We start from the raw sequence: 27,993 nt of genomic DNA on the forward strand, positions 1-27,993 counted from the left end.
TTACTACATGTTTATGAGAGTATATAATGACACTGCATTATAAAAATGGATTTTCGTTATAAGTTCTTGAAGATAAACAGTATCCAGGCTTAGTATCAAAACTAGGCATACAGGAGAAACTAGGGAATCAACAAATGGGGGACAAAAATATTGATGTAAAACCAAAAGTATTAAACAAAGACCAGAAGGAAGAAAAGAAAAACTTGGATAAAGATCAACACTTCACGAAACACATCAAAAGAGATGTAAAGGAGTCTCCTCAAAACGAAAAAGTCATAGAAGATGTAGAAGAAGATAAAGAAGAAAAAGTAGAAGAAGAAGACAAAATTAAGAAAAAAGGATCAGAAAGAATTGCAAAGAAAATGATTATAAATGAAACAAATGAAAGGTTCCCGAGCTGTGAAAGTGATCATGGTATCAAGATTGAAAATAAAGCAATGGAAGAATGTCCCAACAGTAATGAAAGAAATACAACCGACAACACACTAAAGACACTTTCCAGTTGTTTTAATTTAGATGAAGTTTCTGAAGTGATCAGTTTCTTTGATTTTGCAGGACAATTTTCATATTATGCTTGTCATAGTGTATATTTTGGACCATCAGACATGTATATATATGTGCAAGACATACAGAAATCTTTTAAAGAAGTTGTGGAAAAAGATATAAAGAAAGTTCGGAAAACAGGAACTGCATCATTCTCAAAATGGACTTATGGAGGTAATGTTATAGTATTAATAAGCATGTCTTAAACATTGTCTAGAAAAATAAAAATAAAATGATGTCTTGCTGGCAAAATAAAAGTGAATTTCTCTGCATGCACAAGGTTACAGAGAAATTGATCGACGGGACCATTGTCTAGTTTATGGGGCATCAATGATAGTTAGAAACGTGGGATATAAGTTGGAAACGTTGGATAATTTGCATAGCGGATGAAGCCAATAAATAGTGATTTGAAAATAAAACAAATGACGAAAATGCAAAATACTTAATTGATAAGATTGTGGGCACAAGAGTATAAGTCTGCATATCAATAAATTTTCATAAAAAGAAACATTTACAAAACTTAAGCAAATTTTTTTTTTTGGAAAATGAATGTCAACAAACATAATTAAGACAGATAGACAACGAAAAAATTCGTCCTTGACATTAACGAGTGACAAACACTTCTAATCTAAAGTGGAGTACAGACGGCACACCTGACTTGCTCTACTTTGTAAATTTCGGGAAGCTTTGTCCCTTCCATCGCACATAGAAAAAGCTTTTTAAATCATGAAATGCACAAACTAAATTAACAATAAGTTACTACCACGTAACTTCTTAACCCTACTTACTGCCGTTCAAATTTTGATGTTTAAACCTTATAAATATAAAATGAACTGGGACCATCGCGAGCCGAGTCGGCCAGTCTGGTTTGTTATAGCGATGTCTACAAAAATAATGTGAAGTACTCAATTATGTACGCCTATATCTAGATTAATTTTTTTGTAGATTGTATTTGTTAGTTGTTCAAAACAGCAAGAACATGAATTTAAATACTTGTTTCAGATTTCACAGAATATTGGCTGCGCTCAATTTTTACTCATACGATTGGTGTACCTAAGACTGTAGATCGAGAAAAGCAGACAAAAGGAAAGATTGTGCCTTTGATTATTGTGGCAACACACACAGAAAAGAAAAGCAGAGAAGTATACAAATTACTTGTTAAACTAAAGAATTCAGTTGAATAAATTCTAACCACAACCAAACTCAAAAATGCAAATCTGCAGCCCTTTTCACAAAAATCTTAAGTTTTTGCTTAATGTAAAGTAACGAATCTCTTGCAACAAATCTTAACTGCTTTTGATTTTACTTACGATAGCCTAGAATTCGTCCTTAGCAAAAGTCTAAATGTGCTTTATAATAGTAATCTTTAAATAAGTAGATAATAATTAAATCATAACTAAGTTTCATTATTTATCAGCAAAAACAAATGTTATTGACAACAAATAACAAGGGTAATCGATTTTTTTTAAGCAAGAAATTTGAAATTTGACGTCACGTCACAATCACAAGTCTGACATAAAAGTAGGTCAAACAAAAATCTTAAGTAGAACTTAAAGATTTTGTAGTGTATTTCATTTCATTTTTCCAAAATTAGTGTAAAAAAGATTTAAAATAGTATTGGAAGTTACTTTTAAAAGTTTTATTTAACGAGTATTTTGATGTGGTAGCTACATTTTAACAATTACATCGTTAAGATTTTTTTGTGAAAACGTCTTTTATCGTAGGTTTTTCAATTAAGATAAAAATATGCCGTAAGATTTTTTGTGAAAAGGGCTACTGGTCATTATCTAAGAAACATATTAGACTTTTAATTAAAAAAGAGTTTTACTAATTCTATCATTTCATTGCGGATGGTCAATTAACTTTTTAAGGACCCCGTTTTATTATAATGTAAGAATTTTAAAATTCTCATTGTATATTTTTTTATTGAAATTATTTAAGATAATGGTTAACAATTTTGCAAGTATGTTATTATTTAGTTTCAGTCCATTCTGCATTTAAGACATTTAATATATATTAGTTTTGTGAATAAATATTTTACTCCCTGTCCATTGGATCTATACCATTTAATATACACACATACTGAAACAAAATTCATAATTGCCCGCACGGACCAAAATTTTAGTATTTTTCTTCCAAATGGACCTGGAATCTATTTTAAACTTATTTCACAATTCTACCATATTTTTATATTACGTTCTTTCCACTTTTTTTTTTATATAGAACGTGATATTCTAAAAATGGGAATGTACACATTCATAACACTCTCATTTAGAATTTATTTAGTCAACTATAAAAAAATGTTAACATGAGATAATATTCAAAATAATTTTTAAGGAAAAAATGGCATAGGCCTATAACAGTTTATATCTTGAGAAGTTATCAAACTAAAGTATTATGTGATTTTTTTTCTAAAGGAAGGGGGTAAATTCAACATCAATTTATTTTCCAGACAAAAATTCCAAAAGCAAATAAATACATTTGATATCTTTGAGTTTTGATCTATTTATGATGTGTTTTGGTGCACAGCTAACTGAAATATGGGACCATACTTCTATATGCTAAATTTTGGCGGTTATGTTCTACTTTGATATTTGATATCTGGAACAGGATGTATGACAATAAGCATGCGAATGCATAATATTGCTTGCTTTTTAGTTACTATTTAATTGTTGAATCAAATTATAATTATAGAAATTCTAAATTTGACAGAAATGTTTGTAAGACTAGACATACCTTAATAGTTATGATAATGATAAAAAAAGGTTTAAGAGATTTAAAAAAGATAAACGGAAACATATTTTGATGTGCTTTTTAGAATGAATATCAAAACATTGATTGCCGTAGTACATGTAATGATGATGTTTATTAAAATATTTGTTAGAAAAAAAACTTCATCTGAATTTCAGGAAATTGAAGATTATTTTCGAAATTTCCGGGACAGTGTTCCATCGTTTAGCTACTATATTGATTACAGACGGGCTTTTGGGTCAGGATTTACTGAAACTGTCGATGATCTGAAAAAATGCATACTTGAAGTAGCAGCAACCTTGCCAACTTGGGGAAAGAAAATTCCTTGGTCTTGGTTTTTCCTACAAACTATCATTCAGAAGCATATGTCAGAAAAAATAATCTTGGTTTCGGAAATCTTCAAAGAATGCAAGTCAGTGTTTTTAGATTTGGCAGATCTAAAAGTACCTCTTACCTTTCTGCATAATATTGGTCAAGTACTATATTATGCCGAAGATGAACTACAAAAATACGTAGTTGTAGATGTTCAATGGTTTGTTGATGCTTTCAAAAACATTATAACAGACGAGTCGCACGCACGTCTTGATACTCCACAAGATCTTTATCAAGAGTGGAAAAGGTTCAATGACACAGGAATTCTTTTTCATACCCTTATAATCAATATCTGGGAAAGAAAAGAGAAAGGATCTGAATATATAAAAAATAAGGCTCTGATATTGCTTTTCATGAAAAAGTTGAACTTAATATCCACCATTCAGGACACTGGGTCAAAGAGGGATAAAGAAGAAATGTGGTATGTTCCATGCATGAATAAAATGGAATTTCCAGAAAATGAGTTCGAGCATATTCAAAAGTCGTCCTCTCTATGTTTCAAGTTTGAGTATATTCCACTATATCTCTTCCACCAATTAATTGCTGCATGTAGCAACTCCTTGAAGTGGGAAATATACAGAATGAAATCTCTCTGCATATATGAAAACTCCGCCCTTTTCAAAGTATGTGGAAATAAGGTTTTGGTTGGAATGCACCTAAATGATATAATTGCTGTACAAGTATTGGACTCAAAGAATGTGGATGCATTCTTCTTTGTCGAAATAAGGAAACATTTGACAAATACAATTCAATCGTTGATAAAAAATATCTCTATGGAACCTTTTGAAGTAGGATTTAGCTGCAACAAAGAAGTTTTAGGAAGGCAGCAAGGGGGCACATTCCACTTTGTCGGAGAATCAATGTTTATTGGAGATCGTATTCATTGTTCAGAATGTGGGTTTGGACATGAAGTTGATGTTAACGAAATTTCATGGATTTGGAAAATTCCTGATTCATTTGATTTTCAGGTATAATTTTATATTATTTTTGGATATTTTACTTGAAAACACAGCTCCTGACATTCTTGCTGTATTTGCTTAAGGATGGATTCTTGTCAGCATTTTACGTCGTCAATGGGTCTCCATAAATTATGCAAGTCGTAAAATGCTAATTACACATTTAATGGAACTGAAGGGAAAACTATTGTTTAATCTATCAGTTTAAGTATTGATGAATCTTTTTCTTTTTAAATAAATGAATTGTTCGTAATTTTTTCTTTGATTTGCGACAACTGCCATAAAATGCGCAGTTCCGTAGCGAATGTCAACATGTCCAGGTTGCTTCCCGTGGAATACCCCGAGCGGATTGTTTTGTAAAATCTACAAACTATGAACATTATCGGAGCATTTCAGAGACAATTATGAAAAGTTTTAAAATCATACTTGATTATGCTCGAGGCACCCCCGATCAGCCAAAGGGAACTTGAAGGCCACAAACTTTGCGAGAATACATACCCACGTTGCCTCGTCAGATGCCATGTCGTATGCAGTGAGCATGTAAGTGATAGTTATATATACCTGAACATTTTTATAATTCTAAATTGAATTACATGGTTTTCATTAATTTATATGAATTCGTACGAACAATATAGATCTGTTATTGCAGCCCGGAGTACCGGGCTGCTCTACACATATAAGTTTACGTGTCGGTGTATGGAGATTGAGGTGGGAGAAGTTATTCAGAATTAAAGGTTTTATAAACAATAGAAATATTGTCAATCGGAATGTTCTTTCCCTTTATAAATTACGAGATACATAATATATTTACTTCCATAAAGTGAATTTGTAAAAATATTTATTCGTTTTGATTAAATATATAAAGTTGCTTCTCATTTACTATTGAAAAAACGACAGGTCCCTTTTCTTAGAACATCGAATTTTACCAATCGCATAAAAATGTACTATACACAGTTCGAGTTTTATATTCTTAAAGTGAACTACATTTTTGAAAATAGGTGATGCATGAGTCTAGTTTCAATCTATATTTTTTGCAGCCAACATTTACTTGAGAAATTGATAAAGTTTAAAATGGGTATCGTTTTTGTTCGATTTTCATCCGACTATGAGTTTTCTTAATATTCTCGACTATCGTCTCCATCATTTAGACGCATGCCTTTTTTACACATATCTAAGTCGTTTGCAATTGATGATCAAAACTCATTTCTATTGTTTACTTTATTTATTTCCCGGGCGACAATTGATGGTTACATCAATGTTTTCTTGTCAATGTAGTTAGAATAATCTGACTGTGTCTCGGGACAAGCCCTCACCACAGTTACAATACCTCCCATATACTCGCAATATAGCAAATAATTGCAGAATCGCTCCGAAACGATTTTGAAGAATACAAAAAGATTTGCACACGGAGCAAATTCTATCGTTTAACCGGGTCCGTTGGACATTTATCCTTTTAACGATAGAACATTCTATCTATTATCAATGTACTTCGTATATGTTTGTTCCCGCGACTGTTCGTAAAATTTGATGATATAAAATTTATCATTTCCGTGTGTTTGTCAGTTTTATCAGAGACATAAATAACTCATAAATGTTTCTGGTTTTATGAATAATAATTATTCACAAAAATAGCATTTTTTGTATATGATTACAAGTTTTATTACTTACTATCCTTATTTATTAAAGGCCCTTTAATAAATAAGGATAGTAAGTAATAAATTAGGCACAACAATTATCAAAGTTGTTGAAAAAGTAAGGTGTTCCACTGGGGTACAAATCAAAAGGGAAAAAATAAAGATATTATCAATAATATTGAAACAATTGTCTGATAAGAAAACAAAAAGTGAAACATTATTGTCTAGAAAATATTTATTTTATTGTTTTTTTCTTTTCTGTATTTTAGGGTTAAAAATGTTTATTTATTTACTTTATGTATTACACAAGTTTTATAATATGACATTATACACTGTTATACATGTGGTAGCTGATATCTGTTATTGGAAAAACTTCATTCATTTATTTATATATGTAAGTCAATAATTGAAATACAGATCTATTTTAAAAAATAGTTTAAGGGATGTTCATGTTTAATTCTTAGGAGGAAACAACCCTACTTAACCCAGGAGTAGACTAGAAAAAAGGCTGAAGATCATAATGCAGGATGATTGAGCAAGAGGTGCTGGCAGATTGACTATTGAGGTACATGTATAAGAAATATGGACACGACTCTAACTATAATATAAATAGTTAACAGTTTTTGAGGGTTACAGTTGAAATTGACACCCTGAGGAACACTGCTGACTCAAGGGGTGTCAATTTCAACTGTTACCCTAAAAACGTGCACTGTTTATTTTATCATACTTAGTGTGTTATAGTTGAATTCACACTTTTCAAAAGTTGTGTTCCTTGGCCGCCCTTTTTATATAGAAAAAACCTATTGAATCCTCACAGTAGCCTTTATAGTTTTTTTTGGTTTGTAACTTTGTCATCTGACTGGAAAAATTGTGTGCACCTTATATAATGCTTGCCACAAAATGTGGCTACCCATATATTGAAAGAAAAAATAAACTTATTGGCTTTATTGGAGCACACCTAGATTATTAGTAGTCTAAAGAGGAGATATGTCATTTGTTTCCCTTTAAACCTTTTGGTTGACCCTACAAAGGGACATAACTATTACAAAGTGTGGATTGGAATTTTGTTTTCAGATGTCATAATTAAAATTCAGAGGTCGTCATAAAGTTCACGTTGAGAAAGCTTTCAAACTCCCCGCTTCTATTTTTTTCAATAAGAATTAAAGCTTTGAAAAAGATTTACCGTCCATTTTATGGTTTGTTTTCTACTCTAAAAGTCCTTTATCATCTTAAGTTTGCACTCGCAAGCATGATTGAAATCGTTTATTTGGCTTCTTTCAAACGACAACTGACGTTTTGAGAATTCTATGGTAAAACATACGCGCATTATTTGCGCGCATGTGACTTTTTCCAAATGTGTTTCCATTGTCAAGTGAGTTGCTAACACTGAGGGTAACATTAAAGATGTTGTTAGATGCATCTAACCAATCAAATTTTAGTATTTATAATGAAAGTATAATACACTGTACCATGAAATGCAGCATTTGTAAAATATAAATATTTTCTAAATTGTAGGTAAAAAAAGACTAGCTAGCTCTCAGCAGGTGGAAAAATGTTCAGCAAGAAATTCTTACATCAAAAGAGTGATGGCTGTCGTGGAAAAGAGATTTGCTCACAGTATATCTTGCATGATTACATTCTTGATTTTTTTCAAACTTTCAGTCAAAAGTAGTTTCATTTATAATCTGACATATAATGTTTAATTATCTGACTTTCCTTATTTTGAAATGTTTGCCGGGGAAAAAAATTAGTTTACAAAATTTTTGATTCAAATCTGTAATCTTACTCCTAGAGTGAATTTTGCAAGCATTATCATTCATTAGATTACAAGATTTACATGAACTGACATTACAGCAACCTGTAAATTATATATAGCTAGCTCTATGTATTCAGTTAATTGCTTTTATGAAATTATCAAATATAGTTAAAAACTTTAAATTCAGATTTGAAATGCATAAAAATGTGCCTGAATTTGATCATGTAGATAATCAAGGGTGATTTTAATTAACAAGAACATGCCGAACAAAATTGGTGGTTGTGACGGAGTTAATATTTAGAACTTCACAAATGAACTTGAAACACTTGCAGTAGAAACCCTTGAGAGATAATTTTTAATTCAATTTCAAAAGACGCTATTGTCACTGGTAAATAAACGGTTGTGTTACAAATTCTCAAAAAGAAATTTCATTCTTCAATAAGTATCTAAATGTGAACTCAAGTTTGATAGCTACAATGGATATTATTGTTACAAAGTTCAAAAGTACTAGTATATCATTTTCAGGCAAAGATGGCAGATTGCATCTAATTGATATTGATGATGGTTTCTTTTTTTATTGTATATTAAAATCCAGCAAATTTTATGCATTGTGGGATCACATGGAGGATTTATACTTGTTTGTGCTAGCAAAAAATTAATATGTCTGTACATGTAATCATAAATGTGAGTAGGTATTTATTGGTTTCAAAACTCGACAAATGTGAAACATCAAATAATGTAATACCAGGGGACTATATGTAAATTAAACTATAAATTATATGTAGGCATTTATTAGTCCCTCTGATATTCATAAAGTAAGAATTGACTGTTTAGATTCATATGGCATGTTCACTATACTTTTTAGATTCATATGACATGTTCACTATACATATATATTGATTTAATGTTTATCTCACATATAATATATTATTTTTCTAGTCTAATAAATATTTTATATTTGATTTTCTAATATTTTTTGAAGGTATATTATTTATTCCTGGTTATATTAAGTTGCTTTGAAGTAGTCCTGTGCGTGTGAGAAAAGTATTTGATAATTTTCTATAATTGCAACAGGAAAATTGATGTATTTTATAAAATTGTCAATCATAACTTATTCTTAAAAATAGAATGACAAAGGAAATTCGAAATGAATATTTTAAATATTATTAGCACAAACAATCATAAAATAAAATGTATAACTGGAGGAAATGAATGTAAATATGTGTCACAATTACACCAAATTGCCATATCTTTGAGCTTAAAAATCTTCTTTTTTTATATAGATTTTAAAACCACTCTGTAAAATTTAAGATTTCAGAAATTGCAGAGAAATTCGGGTTAAATTTGTTCTATAATTAGCATGAATACCATATCTTTTTTACCTTGGAAATTATTCTTCAACATTTGAATATTCATCAGACAAAAATCTAAATATTTAACATTATATGATCAATTGTGAAAATTGAGGTATAATTTCATGTGAATTTATGAAAACTGAGAAATTTAAAAGAAATTATCGAGGAAATTCGGATTAAGTGTTTCTTTTATTGAATATTGAGGATTTCATGTTTTTTTCCACCATCTCAATTCATGTTACTTAATGATCAATAATAAGTTACAACTTTAGTTTTATTGATGAAGATATTTTTTCTGTGAGCAAAATTTATTCCAATGCGTAAATTTCAAAACTTCTCTGTGTAAAAGTACTATTTTTTAGGACTGACTTTGAAATGACCTTGACTGAAAATTAAGGCTGATTACACCGGTTTGTTTGGATGTTAAAAACGTGTACACAGTCTGAGAATCGAGATTCTGCAATCATAAGAAATATGAGAAGAATCCATCCTTAAGACTATAGTATGTTTTAAAGAATTCTGAAGGAACAAAAATTAAAAGCTGTATATACATGATTGATATTCATACTTTTGTTGAAATAAAAATTCCTGCTAATTAAGAGAAAAGTAGTTAACCCAACAAGGAAAAATAAATCTAAGCATAAAAATGGGGAAAATTTAATATACTGTAGAAGTACTTTTTCCGCGTGGTATTAATGTACGCTATGTACGCGGTCACAAATTTTCCGCGGAAATTTGTCCAAGCATACTTAATATAAATGTAAGGCATATAGTGACAGTCTGGGAAATTCGCGAAATTTTCTACCGACGGATTGAACAGAAATTGAGATTCCGCGAAATTATGACCCCGTGGAAAAAAGTACGTCTACAGTATTCTCGAGATGGAAACGTTTAAATAGCAGAGTTGATACAACATAAAATGCATACGAGCGCACCCACCTTATGTTCATTCTTTCATCATTAATTGAAAACCATACGTATTTTGATTTAATTATTTCTCCAAAAACTGACACAAACGAAGCACCATAGAAGGTGAAATGTTTTAAACAGCTCTGATTCAGAAAAAAGCAAAATTCACTTTTTCATAATATGTGATTCTAGTAACAATTATAACATTTTAATCCAAGGAAGATTAATGAAAAAAATATCTTGCAGTTTCTGCAGTTTCGTAGCTTTGGAGGGTATAATGCAGTCTAAAGAAAAGTGCTGTTTTTTTAATTCCACTTTAAGAAAAGACTTGTTGAAACTATCAATATATTCATCGAAATAAGTTTAATCCGCTGTGGGAAATTACATTCATTTCGTCTAAAATAAATTTTCCTCTGAAACTTCATATATTGATAGACAAGCTCTCTTTGATAGCCACAGTTGATGAAAATACTCAACAAAGAATAAGAACAAAGAATTTAGGGATTATATTTTCTAAGCACTTTATTATATAATTAAAATTTTGGATCAGAAAAAGGGTCTCTTCAAAATTATAAAACAAATATTTGTCCGTTTTCGTTGCACCAATATTAAAAGATATTAAAGCATCAAGAGTCTAGTCAATTCATTTAATGTTTTTTTTCCCTAAATGGAAAACTTTTGATTTTAAGAAATGATGGGGGAATGGGGAGTCTTGCATGTACTTTGAAGCCTTTTTTCAATACCTTTACCGGTATATGCTGACGTTTTTCTAATGATGTTGTGTAAGTAATTTCAATGAAGTAGATTTAATATGTTTATTAAGTTTTGATGTCGATGACTGAATATTTTTTATGTATTTTGCTACAAACAAGATAAAAAAGAATATTTGTTGATTTTTACAGGGTGAAAGGTCGAGCTCCACAAGGCCAGGTATTGCATGCATATGTTGATTGTATATACTTTAGTTGCAGCTAGGATAAGGCTGCCCGTAAAATATCAAACTGTTTAAACTGTAGTAACATCTTTGAACTACCTAGATATGACGTCATAATAGAATATAATGTCAAGTCACTGCATACTTGAGCGGATATGACAGATAAAGTGTAGATTTATTTTGGGGACTTTTTGTTTAATTCAAGTGTTAAGATTACTATTTAAGCTTGAGTTTGCTGTTATGATGTTGAACATTTGAAATTTAAATATCCCTATTTCTTTCGCTTGTCCGATATGCACATATTCAAACAATAGCGAAAAATTATGTGTGAAACGCTCCCCTTAACACGTCTGTAGACAGAGCTAGAATTAATGAATTGTGTTTATATTGGACTGGCACAAGTGATAAACAAGGACAAATTGAAGATATTCTGTGTGAATCTACAAGAGAAATATGTCCTGTAACTGAATTTTACTGGGAGATTGTGTGTAATTTATCCATTTTAAATATTACGATTTTTTTGTATAAATCGCGATAAAGAGTGGAAAATACCTGATTTAACTATTATCTCACGTTGACTGCAATCTCGCAACAAGGATTACACATTAAAGTTAAAATCTAGCTCAAAATAGAATGTATAGTTTTCAGACATTTTAAGCATTCGGACAGCTGTATCATAACTGCGGAAACTAAAATATCCCTTAACCCTACATCTTAACCCTACCAAGCTTTGAATTTCTTTATGATTTGAACATAATCTGTTTATAGGAATTCTATTAAGTTCGTGTACTTGATCCTATTTGCCTTTTTGAAATAGGCACTTCATTCTCTAGGAGAAAGAATTTCTCAATGATGTCGTAAACTCTGCAACACAGTAAAATTTCAAACGATAGAGAACCCTGTGTTTCTGTCAATCAGCAATACATTAATTCAAAATAGGCACCCTGGGTAGAGTAGATGATGAATTATTGGACCGATTTCCCCCAGCGTGAAGATTGATCCTTGCATGTTGTGGTAATGTAGACCCCCGCCTTAAATCGTAAATACATACTTTTATTGTAATTAAGTAAAGTTGCAGATTAGATGTTGATCATTCCTTCAATTAAAAGAAAAATGTCTGTTTTGAAAGTTAGTTGACGAAAATTTCGCAGATCGTTTAGTGCAGTCATCATTTGTCCTACCGTACCTAACATTACATTTGGTCCAATTTATACAAGCTCTGCAAAGCCTATAAAATCGTCCCTTTTATTTGGAATTACTCGAAAATGTAAGCGTAATATCCTACAAGCAAAAAAAAAAAAAAAAAAAAAATCATAATAAATCCACTGTTTGTCATTGAAGAAGGTCAATGACATCAGTTTGTATTGAATTTTAGAAGAATGATACCCATGTTAAGTTATTTTAACTATTAAAATGTGGTTACCATGTAAATATGAATTTTTGTGTTATTTTCGTATGCACCGCTATTATTGGTGTATACGTTGTACCTATATATACATGGCCATGTTCAAAGCTTTGTATTTTGCTTCTTAATAAACATATGTTCAGGAATTTTGCTAAACAACCAGTGGACTCTAAAAACAGCAGGGATGGCTCATTTAGCATAGCACCCCCTATCGACTGATCATATCCGTTGATTGTAGTCAGTTCAAGGTCATTTTCGTTTTCTTGACATTAAATATAAAAAAACACTTTTGTATCAGACGGTTGTAACTTTTACTGATTAAGGATTTCCATCCCTAATGACACCTTTCCTACCCATATGGCGAACAAGTCATTAGGAGATACAACGTAATACAATTACAGAAAAAAGATCAGGTTTGCTGATTGTTTTGGAGTTAATCCTCAGGTTGGAAGCTTTTAAAGGCTTCAAAATGTATTTTTGTATCGAAATGTCCCTTTTTATGTGGTACCATTTCTACTAAAATATGTTCAACTATGATAAGGGGAAAAATAGGATAATTTTATGTAAGGCATTTCAGGAAATATACTTCAACATATATATATTACAAATATATGGACAAAGGCAAGAAGATAATCAGTTTTTTATAGTACCACGAATTTGATTTTTTGTCTTTGGGATGCTACTTAGCAGGCAACGCGTATGCTTTGTTAACATCTCTAGCTAAAATATTTGAAAACATTGATTTCATATTATCATCTTAACAATTATACACAGCAATTTCATTTTCTTTTTACAGAATACTTTAAAACACCAATCAAAGGAATTTCAGTCACTGTAGCAACAGGAAAATCATTCACGATGAAGGTAATTGATAAAAAGTCCGTCTTATATGTCCTGTAATCTCTGACGATGTTTTTATCAGCTCACCTGAGTCAAGCGAAGGCTCAAGTGAGCTTTTCTTATCAAAATTTGTCCGTTGTCTGTCGTCGGCGGCGGCGTCGTCGTCGTTGTTGTCGTCGTAAACACTTTTCACATTTTCATTTTCTTCTCAAGAACCACTGGGCCAATTTCAACCAAACTTTCCACAAAAGTATCATTCGGGGAAGGGGATTCAAATTTGTTCATATGAAGGGCCACTCCGTCTTCCAATGGGAGATAATTTTGAATTAGTGAAAAACTAATGGCATTTTTAAAAAATCTTCTTCTCAAGAACCACTGGGCCAGGAAAGATGAAACTCATGTGAAATCATCCTCAGGTAGTGTAGATTCAATTTTGTTGAAATCATGCCCCCCTCCCCCCCCCGCCCCCCCCCCCCCCCGGGGTAGGGTGGGGCCAAAATGGCCGATCAAAATTTTACATAGGAATTTATAGGAAAAATCTTTAAAAATCTTCTCAAGAACCACCGGGCCAGGAAAGATGAAACTCATGTGGAAGCATCCTCAGGTAGTGTAGATTCAAGTTTGTTCAAATCTTGACCCCCGGGGGTAGGATGGAGCCACAATGGCCGATCAATGTTTTTACATAGGAATATACAGGAAACATTTTTTAAAATCTTCTTCTCTAGAACCACTGGGCAAGGAAAGATGAAACTCATGTAAAAAATCGTTTTCTTAAGTATTCCAAAGCCATGATTAGTGATATTTATATGGAATCATCCTCAGCTAGTGTAGATTCTAGTTTGTTTAAATCATAAATCATAACCCCCAAGGGATAGGGTGGGACCACAATGGGGGATGCAAGTTTTACATTAAAATACATGTATATTTTAAAAAATCTCCTTCTCAAGAACAGCAAAGCCATGATTAGTGATATATTTATATGAAAGCATTTTCAGGTAGTGTAGAATTAAATTTGTTCAAATCATAACCCCAAGGGTAGAGTGGGGCCATAATGGTGGATCAAAGATTTACACAGAAAAATGTAGGGAAAAATTCCAAGAACAGAAAAGCTGTTTTAATCATATTGACATGTAAACATCTTCATGTATTGAGGATTCAAATTTGTTCCAATCATGGCCCATTGGGGTAGGGAGGGAAACAATGGAGAAGCAAATCTAAATTATTACGAAGTAATATATAGGAAGAAAATGTTTAAAATTTTTTGTATCAAGAACAGCAAAGTCCATATGCTGTATTGATTTGAAGGCATTCTCAAGAAGTATTAAAATTCAAGCCCCTCCCCCCTTCAGTAAAAACTTTTCAGTAATGATCTGATTACAATTTGCTCAGGTGAGCGATGTGGCCCCTGGGCCTCTTGTTAAATTTTAATTACCGACATTTTTATGGTACGATGCTACGTAAATTTGATTCCAGAAATGTTCATGTTATACAACGAAGAACAAAGATCACATAATTTAAAGTAAAGCATGTTTTTAGAATAAACACTATAATTATTATTATTAAGGTCTTCCGTTTCCAACGGAAGACCTTTCTGTTATTCTTAGGTTTCTTTTTCACAGTTTTTTTTCTCCTTTTTTTCTTACCGATTTTGTGCACGCGAGTCCTCGGAAACGGCTCGCTCGATTTTCATGAAACTTTCAGGGCTGATGGAACATAAGAATATCTAGACATAATTTTTTTTTATTCTGATGACTTCACTTCCGGTTCCGAGATTTTTGCATTTTAGTGAATTTTAGAGTGTTAGTTTGTCCGCGAGTTTTCTCGAAAACGGCTTAAGATAGAAACTTTTTCAGTGATAATAGAGCAATAAATGTAGTTGTGCAGAACGTATTTCATATTCACCGAAATTGCTGTGTACGGAAGCTCGTTATGGCCCGAAAATAATTCTATCGCGAATTTCAAAAATTTCAACACCTTTTCAACGATAACCTTTTACCTAGAAATATTTTGGTAAAACATGTATAACAAAAGAAGTGTAGAATTTCAAGATCTTTCAAATGATACCTTCAAAAAAGGGCTGGCCCCTAAAATAAAGGGCCTAGCGGGATCAAAATTTTTTCTTTTATATCTCAAAAAGTATTGAGAATTTGTAATACGTCAAAGAAGCAAAGTTGTTCAAAATGTCAAGCTCCATCTACCGAAGTCGTCAAAAGTACGTCCTGCGACGTCACTTCCGGTCAAACCGGAGGTAGTAAGAAAACGCATATTTTTGCCGTTCTTGACAATATTTTGGGTATCATCTGTCACTGGGAGCCTAAAAATTAAATTTCCATCCGTCATCATCACTTCCGGTTAAACCGAAAGTAACAAAAACTTGCTTATTTTTGCATTAATTAACATAGATTTTGAGGATTTAAACCATTTTCGGCACTATTACTCATTTTTGTATAAATTCAAAGTAACTTCCGGTCAAACAGGACGGAAGACCTACTCGTTGCTTTGCAACGAGCTTTGCTTTTGTTATTATTATTATTATTATTATTATTATTATTATTATTATCATTATTATTATTATACAAAATTTATAGAGCGCCTTATATAATAAAAACAATTACTCTAAAGCGCTGTACAACATAGTTAAAAATACATTTATGAATACAATAAGAATAAAATTTTGTTGAATAGCATAATGAAATGACATTTAGTATTGATACCATTATAGAAATTAAAAATATTTTGAAAAATGATTATTAAACGATATCAAAACACGAAAAGAAAAACTGAATACAATAGAGCATAAGAAATATCAGAAAATCAAAAATAACCAAATAAGTCAGAGATCTTTAAACATAAATAAATAAATAAAAACAGTATATATTTGACACATAATGATAAAAATTTAACTGAATGCTTCCCTAAAAAGATGAGTTTTAAAATGTTATTTAATGATGATGTCGAAAACAATGAGTACTTACATAAAGACCCTTTTCTTCATAAAACAATCCGGTTGAAATCAAGATATAATTTGTAGATACATGTAGAGGATTACGACTCGAAATAAGCATGTATAATACAATAAACATATTGCTACATTATTAAAAATTTGAAGATTTTTCGCGTCAAAGGTGAATATAATGAACTGTGATAGACCTCGTTTAAAGAAATGTTAAAAAGGTACAATGTATAGGTAAAGATCCCCGAAAATTCCTACTTCACCAGTTTTAATCAATTCTGAACAAAGTTTGCTTCCTTAAATACTATGCATAAAAATGTAATAACATTATGTGAACCATTTTAGCAATGAATGTGAATTATTGCATTCGACATCAGATTTATAATGAATTTTAATAATTTGAATTGCTTTTAAGGTTGACGTCATACTTACATTTGCTGGTAGTAATCTACAAGTAAATCATGCAATGTTGGAGAAAGCATTTGGAAAGTACGATGTAGAGGAAATCAATCAGAACATTGTAAAAGACTACCATTTTGGAATTTCTCTTGGTCAGGTGGCTGATATATCAACTGGAACACTTCCTTGCACAAGACTCTTTATAGGTGCAATGCCAATATATTCTGCAAAGGTAATCAATTTAACACTTCTTTAAAGACAGTTTTATTTTCGGGAATAGAACATCGTTCTTAGCAGGTCTGAGCCGAAGTCTGAATAGGGCTTTTCGGATCACCAGGTAACCGGTGTCTGTATGATTGTCTGCTTTTCAATTTCAGACTTTCAATTAACATAATTATGCAATTTAAATTGTGAACTGAATTTAAGTAATGCACTATTCATATGCAAATACACATATATATGCATCGATATTGATCACAAGGGAGTAAATGAAGTAAATAAATACAGTGAGTTGATAACCCCAAAACTAATTAAAATATAGGAAACACAAATCCTTAGATTTTATTCTACAAAACTTAATTTAACCTATACTCATAGTTCCTTTTCAAGGAAAAAGAAAATCATTTGTCAGTTTTGACTGTTTTTAACATCCCAAAGAACCAAAATGAATATGAACAACCGTATATATATTGGATTCCAAAACTTCATAAAAATTCCAGTAAATGCTTAACCAAGCCTCTTTCTTTACTTCTAACTACGTTTTTGACAGTAGTAAAGAGTATTGTGCTACAATATATTCAAGACGTGGTGTGAATAATATGTGGATACTCAAAAATGTAAACGAAATCACATGATTTCACCAAAACCATGAGCTTTAAAAAGTACGAATTTTAAATTAAAGGCCAGGATTGTTTTTGTCATTTAAAGCTGCTTTTCCAATAAAAATGGAGCTCGTAATTTTTTTCCCTTGTCATTAGTCATTTCAAGATTATTTTGTTAAATCACATTCTGATTGCACACACAAGTACTCTGAAGATGACGTAAAAAGATTCTTGAGTTTCTGATTGACAATTTCTATACGGTTTCTTGGAGACCAGGTTTCCTTCAAACAATCTTTTGGAATACCCATCCCATCTGTTATTCGCAGACCTTTTTTTGTATTCATATGAAGCAGAATTCGTGTAAAATGAAAAAAAAATCACTTGCTGTGACCATCAACATGACTGCTAGATATATATCGACGAGGTATTGTCATTTAACAATCAAGGTAATTTCCATTCCTATGTCGATATCATATATCCCGGTGAGCTTGAGATAAGGGGTACAATAGAGTCTAAAATATATGTTTCAAACTTTGATAGTCGTTAAAGGTAATCTAACAACCAAGCCTTATGAAAAACGCGATAACATAAACCTTTCTTTCGTCAACTTTTCACACTTATGCAGCAATATATAACTTTCATCACCTACGGAGTATATATATCTTAGTTGATTCGAAACATAAAATCATGCTCTGCGTGTAAACAATTTCTAAAATTGACAAACGAGTTGATGAAACGTTTAAACGTTTAAAGTCGTCATTTTGTAAGTTCTATGGCCGATACAATTACCTTGTCAGCAAATACAATTTATCATTGAGTCAAATGCTGACTGACTTTCTTCATACTAATTGTTAGTCCATTATTTATTTCCCGATCATGACAAGGAACAGACGGCGGGCGTGACCGGACGGCAGGGGATACTCTCTACTCTATGGCATCTGATCCCACCTCTGATGTTTCGGAAGTCTGTGTTTGTTCTGCTCCTATTTTGTATTGTTTTATAGACTTTGAGATTGAATACTGCTCGTTATCTCCATATCCTTCATAAAATGCAAACTATAGCTAGAAAAACTGTTCTCTAATGTTTTATCGCCATATCTTTATAACTAGTTTAGTATTTCCCTTGTTTTATAGTAATTATTTCATTTGGTCTCTTGCGTTTTCTTTAGAGATATTTTAGCAAATATCATATCGCATGTGTCTTAACGAAGTTTTCATTATCGATGTTTAAGGGCCCATTACTCTGTTATTAATGTAAGTTTCATGCATATTGTATAAAAATATTATTGAACAGAGTTCGTCAATACCAAAGCCGACTTGTTACATGTAGCGTACTTGATCAAGTGAGCTTTTCTGTTCAAAATTTGTCAGTTATATGTTGCCGAGTCTTCTCAAGAACCATTGGGCGAATTCCAACCCAAACTTGCCAGAATGTATTTGGTTAAACGGGTTCAGGTGTAGTCAAATGAATTAAGGACAGCGTCCTCCTCCAAGGGGAGATAATTATGAATTAGTGAAAATTTAATTGTATCATTGCATAGTACAACATTTAATATTTCTTTCAAGAATCCTTGGGCCAGAATAGATGATTTTTATTTGAAATCATCTTCAGTTACTGTAAATTTAAGATTGTTCAAATCATAACCCCAGGGGAAGGTTGGGGTCACAATTCATTATCATTTTTTTTAGATAGGAATATAACGGAAACAACAAATTAAAATCTTTAAAATAATTCCTCTCATAAAGCAGCAAAGCCATGATTGGTGTTAATAATATGAATGCGACCTTAGCTTGTGTGAATTCAATTTTGTTCAGTTTTGGCGTAGATTGGGGGCATTATGGACAATCAAAGTTAAATTACATGGAAATGTACACAATGTAGGAACAACCTTTTGAAAATCTTAATAAGAACAGCGAAGCAATAATTGGTGATATGAATATGGAAGCATCTTAAGGTAGTGACAATTAGTGTTGATTTAACTTCGTTTTAATCATGATCCATGGAGGTAGGATGGGAACGTTGTTGGCAATCAAATTTTTACAAAAAAAAAAATACATAGAAAAAATCATAAGAAAATCTTCATTTCAAGAACAGAAAATCCATGATCGGTGATAATTATGTCAAAACCTATTCATTTACTGTACACTCAATATTGTTCTAATCAGAACCTCCGGAGGAATGATAAGGACACAAAATCTGATTCCACTCAAGAAGTTAATTCTATATTTGATTACAAAAATAATATTGAATAGCCTTTATATACATTCAAAATGTTTGTCATTGCTTTTAGTAATAACAATTTCGGGATAGAAAATTCACTTTATTACATGTCCCACAGTTTAGTACTTATTGTAAGAAAAGAATATTTAGCACAGAATGTCTTATAAGGTAGCTTGATAGCATAAACTCCTTTGGTGAAACACATCTTTCTTTTGAGTTAAGCGTTGCTTCAATAAGCAACCCTTAAAGGTTAGAAATGAGATGTTTATTACATGTATAATGCAATGCACTGGCATTGAAAAGTTATTTCTTTTTGTAGATATTTCAGAAAGTTCTTATAAACTGCTTACATATTGCAACTGGTAAGGGATTGAAATATCTTTGTATATCGTGCCTTGAATTCAAAACTCAGTTTGCCTCTGCTGTTCAGAATGCCCTTCAAGCAATATCACAGTACGACACCATCTTATTAGGAACAACTGTTGAGACAATCTACATTTTTGTTCCAGAAGAAAACGCACAGATCTATAATGTGAGTAGAATTTAGAATTTGGCTTAAATAATAGCTTAAGAACATTTACGAGTATGCATAGTATGAAAGTAGATTTGGTAATGGACTTTTACGAGAAGCACTGACTTTTACAGTTGACTGTTTACTTAGATATTTAAACATTCACATCTACGGAGATACAGAATTGATAATGGAAAAGAAAACCTTTCTAGTGGTCATTGCAATGGTGCTAGGGGCACTTGTATGATAAAGACGGGATTTGAGGGTAGGATGGTAGTCGTTCTCTTCAAGGACAACTTAGCTGTGCTTTGAAATAGCCCGTTATTTTCGTTGAGTTAAATGTTGAGCTAAGTCATTACATCGAAAAAGAGCTTCCATACACTGTCCTAGTGTGGGAGTAATTCGTCAACCGTGAGAGTCAGCGCTTCTCGTAAAAGTCCAATTATTCAAAGTTTTTCTAAACTAAATGATAATGGCAATTTTTTTATGACGATTACTCATTTTAAGATTCATAAACCATTTGTTCACTTATATAAAATGTTGCTTAAACCTATATGATTTTCCAAAGGAAATGTATTTTGTAAGTAAAATACAAACAATTATATCATAGATTGCGGGACAGATTGGACAAAAAAAGACACTTCAACTTGGCAAATCTATATAGGAATAATAGGCATTTATGTCATTAAGAGTTATCTTTCTTATCAGAGTATCAATGACCCTGAAGGAGTTTGAAATTCAATCAAGATCATACAATTATACATTGATTTACATTTGGGTGATTGGATATTTAAAATATGGTTTCTTTTATGTTATAGGATATCCAGAAAATTATAAAAGATTTCACTGTTTCTGCAGCTGAGTTTTCAATGAGTTCTGAAACATCAAAAAATAGATCATCAAGTTTTTTTACTTCAATGAAAAAGATTATATCTAATCTTCGCAATAAGGATGAAGAAGATGAAGGAGAAGTAGCTATCTGGACTCTACCACAAGTAAAGACTGGAAGACAAGAGTATGGTATGAAGCCCATATTTAAATTCAAAGTCTAGCAGTTATGTATGTATAAAATTTTGAATACATTTTGCATCTATAATTTGTTTTACATTTTTTTTTTAGAGTTTTCAATTGATGGAATTTGCGTTTGCCTTCATAAAGGTGACATAACACACATTAAAACTGATGCGATTGTGAATAGCACAAACAGCGAGTTTAATCTCAGATTAGGTAAAAATTTTAAACTAATTAGATGTATTTGTATATTTATATGTACATGTGAGCAATATATAGTCATCATACATGGTTCATATTACTCTTCGTGTACACAATTTGGCGTATTCAAAATTTAGCGTTATAACTGGGTATGGAGTTGTTGGCGAAATCATCATGTCCGTTCAGTGTATTTATATGTAACTGATTCCTGAATTCATAAATAGGCGCATTGTTGTCCGCGCCAAAGCCATAATACGAAGCCCGCTTTTTAAAGTACATACACAGTATATTGCTGGTAAAAAAAAATCTGCATGACCTTTCTATACGGAATGTTACATGTAAATAGGAATAGAATGTATGAAGACACAACCTCTTGCCTAGAAAGGGCTGCAAATTTTATCTGTGTTAGGTTCTCAGGACCATTGAACAGTGAGGGGTCTTTTTTGGGACCTCCTTATATACGGTACAGTTTTATCCGATTGACGGGTCTCCACGCCCATCAATAGGATCGAACCCGCGACGATAGGATCAGGTACATACTCTGCAAATCTAGATCACTGTTTTGCGCAGGAGACTTGACATTTTTTTGAAATATTGAAATGATGAATGTACCATGCCTTATTTCTTTTTTTGAAAAAATAAATTAAGCATTAATTTAAAGTGAAAACATAAAAGCTTAAACACTGTGACAATTTACTCGTTTTTCATTTTCTCCTTCAATTCTAGTTTTCTTAAATATATAGTGATTTTTACATGACTAAATTATTCAGGACAAGTGTCGAAAAAAATTCTAGAGAAATGTGGAAAGACATTAGAGAAGGAATGTTCCAAAAAAGGTAAAAATAAGCATTATAACTCAAATATTTCCTCTTCTTTTGAAGATTAGTTATGAAAACAAGAATATTTCTAATTATTTATAATAATACTGATTTGTCAAGATTACTTTCTTTAAATATAAAAATAATTTATAATAGACAAATCTTGTTTAAATTACACATTGTAGAATCCGAAATAAGAAATAAAAAGGTCGTGGAAACTTTGGGATATGGGTTGGATGTTAAATATATCATACACGTCGCATGTCCCCTCACGGTATCCGAATGGAAAAAAAGATTACAGGCAGTCTTCCAGAAAGCAAATGATCTGAAATGCTCCTCCATTGCACTACCTGTCGTCGGCACGGGTTCGTTTATTTCAAGATTTTCCTTTCATTCACATTTGATATAGCTTAACCAACATTATAAACATGATATGGCGTTATCATGAAATGCCTTTCTGTCTCTTAAAAATTAACACAGCTTTGAATGATACGACAGAAACATTTTTGAGAGGTTGACCTTACATTTAGTTCAGTTTGACAAAAAGGTAGTTGGATTATTGCACTACAATGAATACCAGAAAATTTCACTTCAATAAATACAAAATCCAGCTTGTGTCTATAAAATCTAAGAATTTAAATATCAGAATGATGATTGCAATAATATAACATGCATACATACGAGTATATTTGATAAAATATATTTATTCTAACTAATGTTATTTTTTTTCAGGTAATGCTTTGATCACCTATAGTGTAGAGACGATGTGTGAAGCAATTATGGTCAGTTTGTCTTACTTTAGAAATAGTAATGACAATCCGACACTTCAAGATGTTAAAATAGTAATTTTTGAGACAGAAAAATTCGAGAAAGTTCACAAATTGCTATTACAAGTCGTCAAACGTACACAATCTAATTAATACAAAAGGGCGTCTTTACATGATATTGGTCTCTTTATTTTTTTTAATAAAGAGATGTGTTAACGATATAACTTTATTGTATCACAAATGTGTATGCACACAGTATGTGTTTCATGGCAAAGAGATGTGCAAAGAAATTTTATTTTGTGGATATGCATTTTTCTCCTCATATTTTAAAATGCTGATTGTCAGTTTTTTTTCACTTTGTTTTCACCATAAATTCAAGTGATAAAAAAAATTAAAGACTTCTGTAAGTATATGCAAATGATAGGACTATTGTAGAATGAATGTATTTGTATATTTATTCATTAATATACATTATGGACCCTATCTACACTATAACATTTTTTGGACAATGAACAAATATATTGTATAAAGGAGTTAATATAAATTGTGCTTTTTTATTTTATTATCACTAATTTACCCCCGGGAAAAAAGTTTAAAGACAACACAGTATCAGTGATTAGAAATCACAGTAGAGAAAATACATGTAAGTAACACGTTCAAATAATTTATCTTGGCTTTTTAAAATGTTAAGAATACTTGAATTAATTACACACTGAGTAATATATTGTAAAAATTTCTATTTTTCAGAATTTAGATCTAAGGGCAGATCACTCTGAGTGGAGAAAAATACCTTAGAATCAGAACTCTTTGGTGTGCAGTGTAGAGAGGGTTCTTAAGGTCACACATATTACACGCTACGATTATTGTATATACGATTGAATAATGATATACCCTGTGTTCCCAATTGCGATCATTTTATTGTTCACATTTGTTTCTGCGTTACGTATATCACATCGTGTAAGACTCAATATTTTTATGTTTCCCAAAGTGTGTTCAATTTTTCCGATTTTCTTATCTATGTTTTAATACCCTTTTAATTAACATAAGTATAAGACAGTTAAATTTACAAGTGAACATGTACAGTAAAACACAGCAGACAAAAACATAGATGTTAAACGTGGGGGGACAGAGAATTTATTTCATTTTTTTTTCAATTCCATTTTCTTTTAATATCAATTTTTCTGCATACAATACTACATATTCTTCATATTACTTTACTTTAGTAAACGGTGGGCGGATACCACCTTTCAACGAACATTTTCAATAGTAAAAGTAGTGTTGGGAAAAAAAGATGGGGGACAGCCCCCACCCCCCCACCCCCCCCACCCATCCCCATTGCTACGTGCTTGCAATGACGTTTTCAAATGACAACAACACCATGATTTGTCATAATAGTTAGAAAGCATGTTCGGCAAGGTCGTACTGCAATGCACAATGTGGTCTTCCTGACGCTAACATGTATACACAAAACACTACTTTGATTTTTAAATTTTCAAATTCTATTTTTAAAGTTTTCATTCCAAGGCAATATAATAAGACAATGTCTTGAGATCTAGGCATATGAACAAACTTTATTTAACAAACAGACATTCACTTTAACAAGAAAAGTTGTTTTTGTTAAGGTAAATTTGTGAGCTTTTCTAGAGTGACACATTTTGCTATAAACCTAATGCACACATTTCATTTCACGAACATTACTATTTATTTTTGCACATACATGTATATGCCATAGCATGCACATTGATATCCCTGCCAAAAACATGTGCTACTGACGAGGTTTCATAAAAATTTTACTTCATATTTTTCATAATTATTTTTATGAGTACATATGGTTTATGCTAGCTGGGCGTTTTTAGAATTCTATTCTAATATTTGAGACACCTGTACAACACTACATATCTTTTTCTTTTTTAACTGGAAGTCTTTGAAGTATTTCACTACAATGCAATATTTACTATAACTTAAGGCTGTGCCCGGGCACCTTAGGTGGAATAAGAACACAAATGTTAACAATTCTTCAAAGGACTATAGTTCACTATAATTTGATTAAATTTCAAATTTTTAGATAAAGATACAATAAACATGTTTCTGCAGAACCGAGCAGCCAAATTAGTGTTGAAATTAAGATCAACACAGTCTCTCAGCGGCCCTGAAAACTCGACATTGGCTACCCGTTTTTTATAGAATTAAATTCAAAATAGCATGTCTCGTCTTTCAGTGTCTTATAATAGTGACAGTCCCAGTGAAATGCTCAGTATTAGATCCTCACCGTTTTACATCCGCTCCATCGACGAACTAGCAAAAACGCACACCGTCCCAGCTAAACGCAAGACATTCGCGTCCAGGTCTTTTGTCATATCAGGGCCTACCGTATGGAACGAAGTGCCTTCCAACATAAGGACAATAATAGATTTTAATGTTTTAATAAACATTTAAAGCATATTATTTTAAAAGTGCATTCAAGCAACTTTTTAATTATAGTTTGACGATCGCTATTTTATATTGTTTTATCTACAATGGAATTTCGTATATACTCTCCTATTAGTCGGTATTTTGGGAGTTAAACTTTAGTCCAAAAGTATATGTCCGACTTATGAGCGAGTCATAAAAGGACTGGCGTTCTTACTGACGGTGAAACGTCAATTCAACGTCAAGTGAAATTTTCTATCCGCATTTCCAACTGTTTTCATTGAACAAAATCTGTATATATGATATCATTTATGTATTCTAAGATTATACATAAAGTACAAGTATTTGTATACATTTATTTAGTAATTTTATATTTTTTATCTTAAGAGGGTATTTTTTTAATTTTGTAATGATTTAAAGTTAAATATTGACTTCATTGCTAAAAATATCAATTGAAATAAGACTAAAACTTCAAACCATTTATAAGAAATTGTCATCTGATTCTGAATTAAAGCTGAAACGACTTATAAGCAGGTCAATGGCAAATCCCTGCGAAATAACCCCCAAAATTGCAACCGACTCATAGGCGAGAATATATGGTAATTTTATAACATTTTATTTTGTAGATTAACTTTTTTTAAAAGCATTAAAATTGTTTATGCATGTACATCACCTTTGATTGCATTTTACTCGTAAAATTTACGCTTTATAGATGTTAATATTAGATAAAAAATAAATAAATACGCATAACTGCATGCATGTTTTGTGTAAATAATTTATACTTTTGCAGAAAAGTGCTTTTGATATGCTTTTTAGAACTGCGCAGCTACACAATTCAGCAGAGCCTTAAACAATCCAAAGAAATATGCACAATGGGCATTAATGTTTTCACTACAATCATTTGTTCAGAAAATGATCAAATTTTGCACTGTTAAATTCTAATTTTAAGTTCAAAACGAGGCACGCTTGTCTTCAAAATGAGTTTAAAGAACCAAGAAAGTAGTTTGTGATTAACAGCACGTGATCTATTTTAACACAACTTTTTCCTAGACCACTTCTTATTATGGAGGCACATAATTATAATGGTCTAAAATGAGGAAACGAAAAACCAAAGGAAAAATAAAAATACACCTGTATTTCAAAAAGTAAAAAAGAATAAGATAGAAAAATATTTTAAAATAAACATTAACACTAGGGGGGGGGGGTATGTGTAATATACTATTTAAAGTAAATAATAATAAGTTTTGAACAATTGCTTTACAGCGTAGCGTGTTATAACAAATTCTTCAATTCTTTCAATCAATTCAAAATGTGCAACATCAAAATCAAATCTTTTGAATGTAAGAATGTATTGGTTTCTAGCTTTATTTAAACAAATCTGGTATTTCAAGAATCCGTTAAGTTCGTCAACTTAATTGTTTTAACTTTCAGATCTGTATTATCAAAAATGAATCACAAAGAGAATAGACATCGTAAAATCATTGTGAATGATCTTTTTTTAGTATATATCAATGTCACATAGAACACATTTTCAAATTTCTTAGACAGATGCAAAAGGAAAAAAATCCAAGAAAATGTAAAATAAAAGATGATTTTTTGGTATTTCGTCCTATGCTTCGCATTCGTGAAAAATAAGAATACTGTACATTGTACGATTCGTGAATTAAATTCAATTCAAATTTCCAACCACATAAAATTGAATATTCTTTTAAAATAATTCTAATGCTCAATAGTTTTTCGTCCAAGGCATAATTACCTCCCCTCATTATGGCGTCTCGAAAATAGATAAAGTATTTGTTTAAGACATTTAGATTATATTGATCATTGAGACGTCATTATGTTTGGTGTGTTTGTGTCCGAGTCTTAACCATTTTTTTTCGGCGCTGCATTCTTTACAAATCTTATTCAGCACTTATATCGTAAACAGATTCGTGTCCACTTCTTTGTTGTATCTAATTTCAAATAGCATTGTAGTTAGTCAGTTTAGATTGAAGGCTTGGCATAAAACGTTTACATTATTAATGAGAAATAAACTGCTAGTAATTATATTCAGCAGATGGCACTTTGGTTAAACTTTGATAGAAGGAATTCATAAATAAAAGCTGGCATTGATATTGTCGAAATTGATTATATACTACACATTTTCAGTTGTGTGAACAACCAAATTGAATTCGAATTATTATATCTATATTCAGAAAATTCATAAATCCTTACAATGATTCATAGCAAGTTCCAGTAAATGTTCTACAAAGCATCTTTTTAAACAATCACTATAATTTTAACAGTAAAGAAGGAAATCTTCCAGAGAAGCGTCCAACAATGTTTCAGAAGTGGTGTAAATCCGATATTGATAGTAAAAATTCCAAGGACCCTTTGGAATATTTGAAATCACAATATTTACCATGATAAAGACCAATTTCTATATAC

General features: G+C 31.4%; 1 protein-coding gene across 1 annotated transcript in view; it reads left to right on the forward strand.

Moving 5' to 3' along the window:
• Nucleotides 1-23,529, forward strand: part of LOC134269273 (uncharacterized) — a 35,641-nt gene extending 12,112 nt beyond the window's left edge. The window contains exons 10-21 of the mRNA XM_062751474.1: nucleotides 64-717; nucleotides 1,546-1,685; nucleotides 3,453-4,634; nucleotides 11,179-11,206; nucleotides 13,412-13,479; nucleotides 16,824-17,039; nucleotides 20,169-20,381; nucleotides 21,179-21,380; nucleotides 21,480-21,587; nucleotides 22,343-22,408; nucleotides 22,576-22,755; nucleotides 23,123-23,529. Of these exons, the coding sequence (XP_062607458.1) occupies nucleotides 64-717; nucleotides 1,546-1,685; nucleotides 3,453-4,634; nucleotides 11,179-11,206; nucleotides 13,412-13,479; nucleotides 16,824-17,039; nucleotides 20,169-20,381; nucleotides 21,179-21,380; nucleotides 21,480-21,587; nucleotides 22,343-22,408; nucleotides 22,576-22,755; nucleotides 23,123-23,310 (3,245 nt within the window). The 3' untranslated portion in view covers nucleotides 23,311-23,529. The remainder of the gene's footprint in view (nucleotides 1-63; nucleotides 718-1,545; nucleotides 1,686-3,452; nucleotides 4,635-11,178; nucleotides 11,207-13,411; nucleotides 13,480-16,823; nucleotides 17,040-20,168; nucleotides 20,382-21,178; nucleotides 21,381-21,479; nucleotides 21,588-22,342; nucleotides 22,409-22,575; nucleotides 22,756-23,122) is intronic.
• Nucleotides 23,530-27,993: the final 4,464 nt, after the last annotated feature.

The sequence above is a fragment of the Saccostrea cucullata genome, unplaced genomic scaffold (assembly GCF_032062105.1).
Source record: "Saccostrea cucullata isolate Sc308-1 unplaced genomic scaffold, CSIRO_AGI_Scuc_v1 ctg1018, whole genome shotgun sequence".
In the NCBI taxonomy this organism is placed as follows: domain Eukaryota; kingdom Metazoa; phylum Mollusca; class Bivalvia; order Ostreida; family Ostreidae; genus Saccostrea; species Saccostrea cuccullata.